Source organism: Hydractinia symbiolongicarpus, chromosome 14 (assembly GCF_029227915.1).
Source record: "Hydractinia symbiolongicarpus strain clone_291-10 chromosome 14, HSymV2.1, whole genome shotgun sequence".
Classification (NCBI taxonomy): domain Eukaryota; kingdom Metazoa; phylum Cnidaria; class Hydrozoa; order Anthoathecata; family Hydractiniidae; genus Hydractinia; species Hydractinia symbiolongicarpus.
The window spans coordinates 4,561,477-4,574,449 of NC_079888.1; the positions used below are offsets into that span (position 1 = coordinate 4,561,477).

The following is a 12,973-nucleotide window of genomic DNA, read 5'->3' on the forward strand; positions in this document are numbered from 1 at the left end:
AGTCAAAAATTGTGAATTATTAGTGATAATATTTACGGTAACGTAAATTATACTTAGCGTTTTTGCACTGAAGATATGAAGAGATTATTTCGAAAAAACAGTATTAATAATCATAAACAAGATAAAAGATTTCGTATCACTTTTATGTAAATTCAAATTTGAGAACATAATAGTGATCGGAAATTCAGGGACATGAAGGATTTGACAAGAAAAATAAAATGAATATGAGAATTTACGATGCGCAATACTTTTAGATGAAAAAAGCTGATACAAAAAAATACACTGTCCCTTTTTGTGAGTCCTTCCGCTTTATTTGTTCACAGATAAGGTTATGAAATTTATAGGCACCAACAATAAATCTTCACCAACTTTGGTATCTCACATGGATAAAACGTTCTCCGCTGTGGAAGGGAGATCAGTGGATATATTATGCGGTGCGGCGGGGAAGTAAGTGTGTATTCTTATCCATTTTGTGTTAATTGAAGAATGTAGTCTTACGATACACACATACAGTCTCATGGGTGCGTCTGGAGGGAACGTCTATGTAGTGGATTTATACACAGTTGTTTCATGATAAAACCGTTCTGTAGGCCGGGAATTCTAAAAAGTTACATTACCAAATATATTTTTAGTCCAACACCTTTAATATCCTGGTATAAAAATGGACTTAAAATTTTACCTTCAAATGGCAGTGTTGCAGGCAACATCAAAATTATGGACGAAAATATGCGACTACGAATTGATCCGGTTCTAGAAACTGACTTCGGCGTATATAAATGCGTTGCAAGAAATATCCTGGGTGAAGACTCGAAGCAAGGAGTGTTATTTGTGCGTAGTGAGTACTTCACGTTATCTCTAATTGCAGCTTAAAATACATCAGAGATGTAACGCTTACAAATTAAAAAATATTTGACTGTTTTGTAATACTGCTACACCTTTCCTTGTTCTGCGCAACCTCTTTCTTTACCATCTGTAGAAATTTAAAATACACTGCTGTGTCTGTAATGATTATGTATTTTTTTTTTTATTATTTTTTGTTATTATTAACTTAATTTCTTCTATCATTACAGCAAAAATTAACAAGCAGATTGACATTAGAAAATGTTTATATATAAATAGGTCATGATTGACATCAATAAAATATTTAGTGTTCTTTTCTATTATTCCAAGTGTACTTTTCCATAGGGCACACAACTATTCTTTTTATTACCTTTCAAGCAAAATTCAACCCTCTTAATCTCAGGAAAGATATAATAAAATGACTGACTGACACATAATCTAAATCATATTTTATTTTAATTTTTGTCTACGAATAACTTTTCATAAACTTTCATAACTTTTTGCCATAGGTGAGCTATCGTGGAAAATAAAACTTCCAAACGCACTAATGGTACTGCACAACGATGTTATAACACTGTCGTGCTCAGCTGCAGGTTATCCAGCTGCTCAATATTCATTATACCATAATGACACTCTTTTAATGAGGTATAAGTTTTATATACTATGCTCTTTCACCCTCAAAGATTCAAATTATTTGTTAGCTGATTAAATTTTACGGTTACATTTCTTCTTTTTTTTCTCCACACCCTATGCTCTTTAATCTTGAATTTGAATCTCCTGATTGCCCTCTTTGTCGTTTTAGACAAGCTCCTATTTTAAAAAAATATAAAAAATGCATCGATGTCAATATAGGTCACCTAGATCTTTTCCTGTTCTTCCAGTTTTCATCTCTGTTCATAATAATATCCATTCTGTCATACTCCGTATTTTATCCAAGTCATCCGTTTCTTTCAACAACTCTGTAACCATGTCCTTTTTGTATTCTATCTATTATATGTTTTGGACTTTTCTTTTCTTTACATATACATTTCCTATTTCTTTCCATGTTGTCTCCAATATTTATCATTTCCAACCTTTTTTCTTTAATTTCTGTTTTGTCTTTTCATCAATCTTCCTCTTCACTTCTCTCTTTTATTCTTCCCTTATCATTATTGTAATCATCTGTACTTCTATTCCAGTCTCAATCCCTATTTTCTCTGTTTCTATATGTCAGGATAATTTCTAATCCTTCTTCTTTTTAGTTCCAGACCACATTACGATCACCCATTTGTGTATAGTATTGCCAAAGCTGAATCTCACCATAGTGGTGTGTATACTTGTGTCGCGTCCAATGTCCACAAAACAATCACATCTTCGTCATATGTTACAGTTACAAAGTAAGTTTATCCTTCTAATCTTGCGTGAACGAATATCTGAAAATATCCCTACTTTCCGTTAAATGTATTTACGTCAAGATTTACAGTTTTACATTATCTGAAACGAATTTTTGATTCACAAGACTTAATACATTTGAGGCTTTCATTAAAGTTTTATATGCCAACCCTAAATGTAAGCCTATTTGCTAACATTTGCTACATTTTTTAATATACTTGTGTTTGAACCTAATTAACGTAGTGGTGCCAAGTAATATTTGGGAGAAAAACAACAACAAGGTGGGAGAGGGGTTTGCAATATTTTATAATCTTGAGGATTCATTCGATTTATTATTAGCACTAAAAACACAAGTTTTATTTTATCACATCTTTTAACATCTTCTTTAGGTCACGTGATGCAATCCTTGGACGTTCAAGATGTGATTAATGGTCACTACCGAATCATATCTACTGTATACCATATATTATTATTATTGTGTTCGGATTTTTAGAATAAAGCCTTTCAATCTTGCATAAAAAATATTCTAGCGAAATAACTCTTTGGTATTTTATTTACTTAGTTTCCCATAATCCCATAAACCCTTACACTCCATCGATGCCAAAAGAAGGCTGGAAGGTACAGCGTGTTTCCTTAAGGCTTTTCCAAGCCTTAAGGAAACCTAAGCCTAAACAAAATTCTAGAGAAGAGATTATATCTTTCTATATTTATTTTTTCTTTAATGCGTTTGTTTTCTCATTATTAAGTGTATGATTTAGTAACATTGTTAGCTTTGTTCCCTAACGACACTACAAAAACAATCAAAAGAAATTTCGCAATAAACAAAAAGTACTATTTCATATACGTAGCTTGGTTAAACTTGGTTGCACTAGTTGGTCTTTTTAATGCACCTTTTTGTCAGAGTCTACACGGAATGTGGAGCAAATGGCCATGCTGACGTTAGCAACCATTAATAACTGCTGCAACCATGTAGTAATTAAAACCTTATAACATCCTTTTTAAAATTTTCACACAATTATTTTGATATAGAGTAGTGGCTAGCTCTTGGAGATGGTTCTGTAGAAAAAACAGGTGCCAGCAAAATAACTTACTCTTTATTATGTGCCGAAAAAGCTTCAAGCAGCCATCTTTAACAGACAGAATACAGGTGTTAACCCTATTTGGTCTGGGGTTTTTTAAACATACTATGACCGGGGGGACGGAATCCGCCAACCCCCCCCCCCCCCCCTCAATAACTTTTCATAGGGTTGTACAAATTGAAACAAACTTGGCACACTTATAGAACGTCATAAAAAAAACAAAATGGTAGCAATAAATTTTTGCTTGTGTCACCACATCTTCTGTGACGTCATCAGAAGCTTGAAATTTGTTAAGAATGCCACTATCTGCTTAAAGTTTAATTAATTTTGTTCCAGAGCGAATTTTTGCATTCCGTTTGAAATTTCTGAAAGCTAAATAAAAGTTATTTAACATATGTTCCGGTTTTAAGGAGGAACGCATAAAAAAGAGCCAAAAATTACACGAAAATTCGAATTTTCCTAATTTCGAGTAAAATCCGACACAATCCAGAAATCATATTAATCACGTTTTAAAATTATGCACAACGATTCTTCTTAATAAAACAAAGTTGTGTTGCTAGTTTCAAGTTCTAAAAATAATTCTAACAGGAGTTATTAACTTTTCCCCATTATGAGGATTTCATAGAGATTTTTAGGGGCAGTTTCCAGTAATGGTTAATATCGAAGCCTCTGAACGGTATGGGACCCAAAAATTTGGCATGCAGGTGTCTAATAGATAAATATTGAAACTCAGTAAGTTTCATAGCCATATAACATAGCAATTAAAAGTTATTAAAAAACCCGTCAGGGGGGGGGGGGGGGCGGAATCCGCATCCCTCCCCGGACCGAATAGGGTTAATATAAAGAACTAGCAAGCTACAAGCCACAAGCCTCTATGTGACCTGGCGTTAAACGCTACGTTGAACGTTTAACTGTAGGTCAACTAGGGGGACAATTACGTTGGGGGCTTTCTTGACACATATATGAGGTGTTACAAATCCTGGTAAACGCCCAAAAGACTTCTAGAAGTAAACTGCGCCGCGCATTAAAGGGGAGTTATGTAGTACAGGTGCATCGTATGTTCAAAATCTAGTAAAGGGCGAACAGCGTTATTGCGTTTCTAGTGTCATGTATTTCTAAAAAATAACTTGTCCACAAGTTTAGCTGAAATATGAACACAGGCTGCAACCCGTTGTTACTTTATCATAGCAGAAAGTTGGCAAGCTCTCTGTTATTTTATGGAATAAGTTCTTGCAAAAGTTCAAAAATGAACCACGAGTGACACAAAGTTTAGCGTATATTGCAGTTAATCCACGGCATATATCCTTATATTGTGCCTACATCGTTTCACACTACATGTCCACTTGTACGCTGGTCCCTGCAGCTCTTTTTTTTTCAAAATTTAAAACACTTTTCTTTCATGATCCAAACAGTTCTCTTTTGCATTCTCACCTTTCTCTTCTGTATTTTGACACTTCTCTTCTGCACTTAAACTTAACACTTCTCTGAATGTGGCTCCACACAAAATCTGTTCGGCAATTTTACACTCATCGTCTGCATAATTTTTTCTTTTTTTGCAACACGTATACTTAGCTAACACGTGTTTAATTTACCAACATTTGATTGTAGCATGTCCCAAAGCATGTGCACGATATAAAATAATGTCACGAATTAATACAGATCAGTAGCAAAGCAAATAACTTTATTTATTCATAAACAGAAAGGCCACAATAAATGACTTCGCAGCCTTTTTACCTTTTTGATATGATAGAAGGAGAGTTATTAATTACCAATAATGTTTGAAGAAAAGAAATGTCTTTATTAAGAAGAGAAATAAGCCATAGGGGCCATCGTATATTGGATTTAATTTGTAGATCGTGTTAATGGTAATCATCAGTGTGCTACTTTGGTGAAACATCCATGCTCATCCAGATTAGGTTAATTGCATTCTTAGGTCTAAAATCCAAATACTAAAATATCGCTCTATACCAGGAGTGTTATAACGGTTTTTCTTATTATGCTCTCACTCGATGTTATAACTCATTCGACAGTGGACTAGCAATTTAAATGACATTTCCAAAAAGTAAGTGAATGAATTTATAATATTCGCCATGATTGCATGTTTAATGTTTATTTTCACCAACATGATAGTAGTTTCTTCTAGAAGCCTTTTATTTATGTAATATGTTTTAACATGTTAAAATAAAGATGTTGTCACGTTTCCTAGTCAGTATAAATCCTACACATAATAAATTTAAGATGTGGCTACAAATCTTAAAATGTATATCGTTGGGAGGAGCAACATAACCAATTTTTACCTTATTTAGCGAATATTTATACTGGATATACATGTCAACTAAAAGCTGTTTTAAATATGTGTCCAGTTAAAATACATAAAAAGATATTAAAATATATTTGTACATACATGAATGATAAAACCAAGTATGATGGACGCACGAGAATCAGAGACTGGTCAAAAATAAAGAAGTCGGGTGAAAACGAGTTTAAACAACGTAGAAAATTTCATAACAGATGTCAAAGTCAACAAAGTAGAGTAGTGTCACACAGATAGATAGCGATAATAATGACAAACCACTGCATTAGATTGTTATTAAGTTTTGATAGATATATTTTTTCGTCCTAGCCACTATTGTTTTTTCTTTTTTTTTGCGTGTGTTTCAAATCCCATTTTTGAAACTTAAGTTGTGGGTACCTAGTTAAGCCAACTAAAAAGTTACCTGCTATGAAATTTGAAAATACTTCTTTCTAATCATGTTAGTCATATATAGTTAGACAGCTACACTTTTAATTGTGATATAATTTTTGTCGAAAAATATAAAAATTTAATAACAAAGTTTTTTGGTTTAATTCCGTGCATAGTTTAAGGTTTATTTACGCTAACAATTTTGTAACGACAGGCTGTAGGCTGAGTTTCCTATTTAAACTGACACTGAATTTAGAAACTTTAACGAAGACCTGCATGTTTGTTTTTGATCAGTTTTATCGTAACCAACGTTTTTCAAGTAATCTTTAATTTTCTTGTTAATGTCGTTATGGAGCGGAGATAACGATATCATTGTTCCGTTTCTCTGGTCATGCACTTACTCATAAAGCAAAAGTCTCAAATAAACATTGAAAACTCATTACCCATGTATAGCCATTATAAAATACAGCTATGTATTATTTTTGATAAGAAATCAAGCATATAATTCATAAAATGTATAAATTGCAAAGCTTCTCATACATTAAGTACATTATCAGGTATTAAAAGATACTGTACTAGAAGTACATGAGTTATGGTTCATAAATAATATGATCAGATTCCAGTCTTCTTTTGGCATCCATGCGTGTATGCAGTGTAATGGGTTAACTGGATTTTGAAAACTAAGGGAATCTAACATTGAAGAGTTCTTGCACTGAAATAATATTTTTATAAATTGAAAGGCCACATTACAAAAATCTTTATGTAGTTTCAATTAAAACTGTCCTAATTCAAATACTAAGTAGTTGAAACCAGCTTTTGTCCACAAAAATTAAAAAACCCGGACCATAATATATGGTTCTGCTATTACGATGAATCGCATTTTGAACGTCCGAGGATTGCATCACGTGACCTAAAAAAATAGAGAGAGAGAAAGTAGAAATAAAAATTACATTTAGGGTTGGCAAAACAGTAAACCATTCGATTCAAAGGATATTATTTTACATTAATTAACTAGAGATTAGAAGAATAAGCTTACTTCGTAACTGTAACATATGCAGAAGATGTGATTGTTTTGTAGATATTGGACGCAACACAAGTATACACACCACTATGATGAAATTTAGCTTTAGCAATACTATGGACAAATATGTGATTGTAACGTGTCTTTGAACTGAAAAATAGAAAGGATTGCAAAATGGCACTTGACGTCATAGCAAAACAAACATATTATGCATAAACAAGTATAATGTGAATCGTGTTGCATAAAATAATTGAAATCAAGCTAACTATATAAAACATTTGTAAATTTTCTATTTTGTTGACGCTAGCATAAATGCATTTTATGTTAGTGTAAGAAATACTAAAGAAATTTAGGATGAAGTCTGCAATTCCAGACATATTTACTTCAGTTACATTGGTCAAAATGGTAGTCATAAGCAATTAGGAATGTCATACACCCTGCTCGTACATCAAACTGCACTTATCGATATTCAGAAATTGGCCTTATTTATGGTTATTTAGTTACGTATAAAAATTTCAAATGATTCAAATGTGTACTGACAACAACAGCATATGTTGTTCTTTTTTGTAATTCTCAGCTCTTCGTCGGCAGTAGTGTTGACTATTTAGTACTGACATAATGCAGGATGAAGCAACTGTTTAATATTAACGTTCTTCATCAGGTATATGTATACCTCAAAGCATACCTTTAACAGAATACATCCGTCAATCTTTGCGTTTTGGCTAGTTGATGCTGTTTAAAGAACCAATAAATTGCACAAAATGTATTTTTGGTAAATTTTAAATTTCACAACTGTATCTAACATTACGTCCGCTATTTTGGAAGTAGAGAAGCATAATATTGCAAGTAAAAAAAACATGAGAATATGCCTTAAAATTGTTAGCCTATACGTATGCATTGATCTAAAGAACGTATTTCTTTCAAAGCGACGTATCAACATCATCATCATTCTCGGCTTAACGTCCGTTTTCCATGCTAGCATGGGTTGGACGGGGTGTGTTAATGACCCTCTTTCAATCTGATTTAGACTGTTTTAGATCTAAACTCAACTTCCTCTGTATCAAGTCCGTCCTTATAACCTCCTGCCAAGTCTTTCTCGGTATGCCTCTGGGCTTTGCCCCAGGAACTAGCAAGTCTTTACACCTTCTTACCCAATTATCCTCCTCCATTCTTTCGAAGTGCCACAGCCAATTCAATCTTCTTATATGGATAACATCTTTAATTCTACGGAGACTTAGCCTGATTCTTAGCTCATCTGAACTCTTTCAGTCTCTCAGACTGGCGTTACACATCCACCTAACCATTATCATATCATTCCTTTCTAAACGGTCAAGATCTTCCTGCTTCACTGCCCATGTATATGGTATATGATTCTATTTAGACAGGAAGATCAGCTTAACGAAACGACATTAAAGATTTCATTACAGACGGTCAGGTACTGTTGTGATCAAACATTCTTATTCTTATTATATTTCCTCCAAACTTCTTATATAACTTAAGATAAATATACTGCGTTCCATCCATTTAACTCGAACAAAACCATATATGGGAAATGTTGAAAGAACTTGGAATGTGGACGATAATAGAGAAAACAATATATCAAAGACTGATGTTGTAAGAAGGTGTAATGAAAACGAATAATGAAAGACTTAGGAAACTGAAAACAATTGATTACATTAAGACCGAACAGGATGGATGGCATAAATAGAGAAAATAGGGATTGGGGCTGGCATAGAACGACAGATGAAAAAAGCAGAATGAAAAAAAGAAGTAAACACTAAGATTAGAAAGGAAAAGGTAGTGAAAGAAAAGCAAAACACAATGAGAAAGATAAGATATCAGAAGGGCGGGAATTTAAAATAATGTTATATAAAAGAAACATTAAAAACTCATTACCCATGCATAACTATGTATTCAAATTAAAAATAGTTGAGTTTTCACTGTCATGGCTCATGAGTGATGTCAAAGAAGCAAGCGAAACAACGCTTAGATATTCGAAACAACATTTGGAGAAGATCAAGAGGATAAAAGAATAGATATTTTTATACATAAAGAGAAGAACTGAAAACAATGATAAAAAATGAGAAGGAACACAGAAAGTTGCCTTATGACATAGACATTTTAATGCATGTTTTAATTTTTTTTTAAATAGGAGATTCTAGGAACGTCAATATCAGCAGACAAACAAAAAATTGAAGCGTAGAAACATAACCACGAAGTCAAGTTAGGATGCACTCTTTGTCACCTGAAATCTTTGAGATTAAAATATCTATTTATATTCAGTTCATTTAAAACAAGGTATACCTCTTTAAAAGAGTGTCGTTATGGTATAATGAGTACTGAACCGCTGGATAACCCGAGGCTGAGCACCACAGTATTATAACATCGTTGTGCTGTACCTTTACTACGTTTCGAAGTTTTATTTTCCACGACGTTTCACCTAAGACAAAAAGTATAACAACGATCCATGGGCAAAAATTTAAAATAAATATGACTAATGTGTTATAAATATCTGGTATTCTAAATGATCCTACCTTAGATTTATGCTTTTGAGAGAATCGGAACGCTTGTTAAAAAAAGTTTTTTTAATATTAATCGATTTGTTAGTTTTAATGAAAAAGTTAGAGTAACAAAGTTAGCAAGGATTAATAAAAACTGACCAGCCATGAAAATTGGATAATAACTTTAAATAAGTTGCATTACATAACGTTGTAAGTGGCACGCACAGACACAGCGTATTTCAAATTGTAAAAACAGTAAAGACGATTATAGGGAAGCAAAGGAAAGTACAAAAGTAATACTAGTTAACGATTTTTATTTTTGTGTTTGCGAATGTTACATCGCAGATGTATTTTAAAGCTGCAATAAGAAATAACGTAAATAACTCACGATGCACAAGTAATACACCTTCCTTTGAGTCTTCACCCAGGCTATTTCTTGCCACACATTTATATACTCCGACGTCAGTTGTTCTAACCGGCACAATTCGTAGTCGCATATTCCCGGACAAAATCATGATGTTGCCTGCAGCACTGCCACTTGAAGGCAAAACTTTTACTCCATCTTTATACCAGGATATCAAAGGTGTTGGACTAAAAATATTTGTGGTTATGTGACTTCTTAAAAATGACGGTCTACAGAACTTAGTGCCGGAAACAAAGACATGCATATTTCTTATCGTAATGTCGTGAGTATTTAAATGAAGGATTATTATGAAATAACTGTGTATAAATCCTCTACTTAGCAGTGCCCGACAGTCCCAGATGCATCCATGAAACTATCTATGTGTTTCGTTAACATAATTTCACATAAAGTGTAAAGGCTCCTGCGCGGTTATCAGTTCTGGTATCTGTGGATCAAAACCAAACAATATTGTTGTAAACACATTCAGTAGCGGCAATATAAATTTGATTCTCGATTATATTTGTTCGTCATGATCGGAGATGAAAATATAGTAAATTAGAGAATGGATACAAGGATAAATCTTCATTTAATCGATTAGCTTTTCTTTTCATATAAAAATACCCAATCAACACAAAATGCATGAGAATACACACTTACTTTCCCACCGCACCACATAATATATCCACTGATCTTCCTTCCATAGCGGAGAACTTTTTATCCATGTGAGATACCAAAGTTGGTAAAGTTTTCTCGCTGGTGCCTATAAATTTTATAACCTTTTATTAGAATAAATAAAGTGTAAGGACATGCAAAGAGAGATCGCATATTTTTTTGTATGTGCTTTGTTTATCAAAAAATAATATGCATCGTAAGTCCCCAAAGTCCTCTTATTTTACTTGTCCAATCCTTCATGTTCCTGAGCTGCCGTCCACAATTATGTTCTCAAATTTGAATTTACATAACAGTCGTATGATATTAAAACTTTTTATCTCTTGATGATGATCAATACTCTTTTTTCAAAATAATCTCTTGATATCTTAACTGCAAAATTCGGACGCACCGATAACGTTAAGTATAGTTTACGTTTACAGCAATACAGTTTTACTCTACACTGTCTTTTTTTTATCATTTTTCATTTTATTTACCCTTAGTTTATTCATACTTTAATTACATTGTAATTATTTTGAATGAATAAATATATTAATGTATAAACTTGAAAAAAAGTATAGTTTACGTTAATGTAAATGTTATCACTAATAAACAAAGAATTTTAACTAAAGCATAATTTCCAGCTTTGGATTTGTAAAATATTGACCGACTTAATTCATAATAAATTGGCAGTGTTAAGTAAAGTATAAAACAAAATCGCATAAGCTTACCACGAATATTGTGTATCATACGGTAAAAAAAATGTACATACTATTTCGAGCATCAATTTTAAACTGGCAGCTAAAAGTCACCTCTCTTTGGTTATACAAGATGCAGCTAATGCCAACCAAGTTATTAATCAAATCAACATCACCCTGTTTCAAGTGCGAAATGACGAAGGAGCCAGATTTTCCAATAAATGCATGCTTTATTGGCGAATTTGTTTTCAGGATAACAAGAGGGGCTTGCAATTTCACAACGCCCCAATAGTAAATTTGTCCATGACCAGTTGTATGTTTGGGACATTTTAACGTTAAACTTTTACCAAGAATTGCTTTAACAGTCCTTGTTGCATCATGTGATTGGAAGCCAGGGTTGAATTCTCCAAGACCTAAGCAATTTTCAATTTTCAATTAATGAATAATATAATAAAACAAGTCTGTGCTAAAAGAAAAAAAAGACACCCATTTTTATCTTTACAGAGCCGAGTGAGTAAATGTTCAACCCAATCCTGCATGTAAGGATACTGCTGCTGTATTATTTTTCAAATGCCATCCTGATTTTTAAATTGAACTAATAGGGAGGTCAATGAGATTTATGGTAAAAAACTAATTCTTGATAGGTATGCTATTATTAAAGACTGTAGCTCTGTATGAAATCTTTGAAATCTGCGTGTTTCCTTTGACCTTACCTTGAAAGTACCTGAAAAAACTGATTTGACAACTTTTAAACTTGAAACTTACTTTTTAATACACACTTTTCTTTGATGAGCAATACAAGACTCAAATCCTTCAAAAGACAAAAGAGCAGCTTTGAGGTGAGTTACATAAAAAAGGATAAAAGGAGAATTCAGAATCAGCCATAGTTTCCGATAATATCCTTGTTCTATGACGTTTTAAGGCTTTCTAAGACATTTTAAACGACGCAAAAAGTGATTAAAATAAATGTTTGACTTTAGTTTTCGCATCAACCCAACTGAACAAGAAAACAAGTAAAATTTGGACTACAAAATAGAGAATCAATACGCAATAATTAAGAACCACCTACGCCTGTAAGATTAAAAAAACGCAAGCAACATTGAACCTCAACCTTAACATTGTGTTGCTTATGACAAAGTGGAGTATTAACGGTTAAAGAGTGCTTTAATAGTCGATCAATTGTTCATCACTTACACAATTTACAAAGTTATAATGTCGTGGACGATGAAAAAAGTTTATGTAGAGTTTGGACTTAACTTACTTTTAACTTTCAAGATATACTCTGAAAATACTGCTCCATAATTATTACTGACGTGGCAGCGATAGACGCCGTTATTTCGATTTGTGACGTCGAATACTCTTAATTTATCAGGGGCGATTAAACTGTATTGCCCTTTGTTATGTATTTTCGTTCCGTTAAAAGTCCAGCTGATTGTCACATTTGATTTACAGCTGTATTTACATTCCAATGTGAGAGAATTTCTACCAGGCACACCTTCTATTGGAAAAAGTCCTACCAATGAGACTTCTTTAATTTCAGGTAAAGCTAAAAAAAAATACATAATCAGGTTTTTCTTCGGCAAAGCTAACCTTTTCTAGTTTGTTATAACAACATCAGATACCTTAATTCAGTTCCTAGTATTGTTTTTAAATAAGAGTTTTGCAAAGAGGACTTTGGTGTATTTGAATGTACCATATGAACTACTTTGCTTATGTGCCAAAACAATAT

General features: G+C 32.9%; 3 protein-coding genes across 3 annotated transcripts; 2 read left to right on the plus strand and 1 right to left on the minus strand.

Moving 5' to 3' along the window:
- The first annotated feature begins 360 nt into the window (after positions 1-360).
- LOC130625469 (myelin-associated glycoprotein-like) lies at positions 361-1,163 on the plus strand. The gene is made up of 2 exons (XM_057440571.1): positions 361-447; positions 633-1,163. Exons 1-2 carry the CDS (start codon positions 383-385, stop codon positions 868-870), a joined length of 303 nt encoding a protein of 100 aa, XP_057296554.1. The 5' UTR covers positions 361-382; the 3' UTR covers positions 871-1,163.
- A 198-nt stretch (positions 1,164-1,361) lies between these two features.
- On the plus strand, positions 1,362-2,250 carry LOC130624952 (ADAMTS-like protein 1). Its single transcript, XM_057440015.1, has 2 exons — positions 1,362-1,485; positions 2,082-2,250. The coding sequence occupies exons 1-2, from the start codon at positions 1,388-1,390 to the stop codon at positions 2,218-2,220; spliced, it is 237 nt and encodes a 78-aa protein (XP_057295998.1). The 5' UTR covers positions 1,362-1,387; the 3' UTR covers positions 2,221-2,250.
- Positions 2,251-9,146: 6,896 nt separating this feature from the next.
- Positions 9,147-10,682, minus strand: LOC130626024 (follistatin-related protein 4-like). Its single transcript, XM_057441136.1, has 2 exons — positions 9,884-10,682; positions 9,147-9,434 (listed from the first exon to the last, which is right to left on the minus strand). Exons 1-2 carry the CDS (start codon positions 10,161-10,163, stop codon positions 9,283-9,285), a joined length of 432 nt encoding a protein of 143 aa, XP_057297119.1. The 5' UTR covers positions 10,164-10,682; the 3' UTR covers positions 9,147-9,282.
- Between the last annotated feature and the right edge of the window lie 2,291 nt (positions 10,683-12,973).

Excerpts from the sequence above, each read along its gene's own strand:
- LOC130625469 (XM_057440571.1), top strand. The coding sequence starts at position 383 with ATGGATAAAACGTTCTCCGCTGTGGAAGGGAGATCAGTGGATATATTA. Across the intron at positions 448-632 it reads TTATGCGGTGCGGCGGGGAA|TCCAACACCTTTAATATCCT; the intron begins GTAAGTGTGTAT and ends ATATATTTTTAG.
- LOC130624952 (XM_057440015.1), top strand. The coding sequence starts at position 1,388 with ATGGTACTGCACAACGATGTTATAACACTGTCGTGCTCAGCTGCAGGT. Across the intron at positions 1,486-2,081 it reads AATGACACTCTTTTAATGAG|TTCCAGACCACATTACGATC; the intron begins GTATAAGTTTTA and ends TCTTCTTTTTAG.
- LOC130626024 (XM_057441136.1), bottom strand. The coding sequence starts at position 10,163 with ATGCATGTCTTTGTTTCCGGCACTAAGTTCTGTAGACCGTCATTTTTA. Across the intron at positions 9,435-9,883 it reads AGGTGTATTACTTGTGCATC|GTGAAACGTCGTGGAAAATA; the intron begins GTGAGTTATTTA and ends TTTTTGTCTTAG.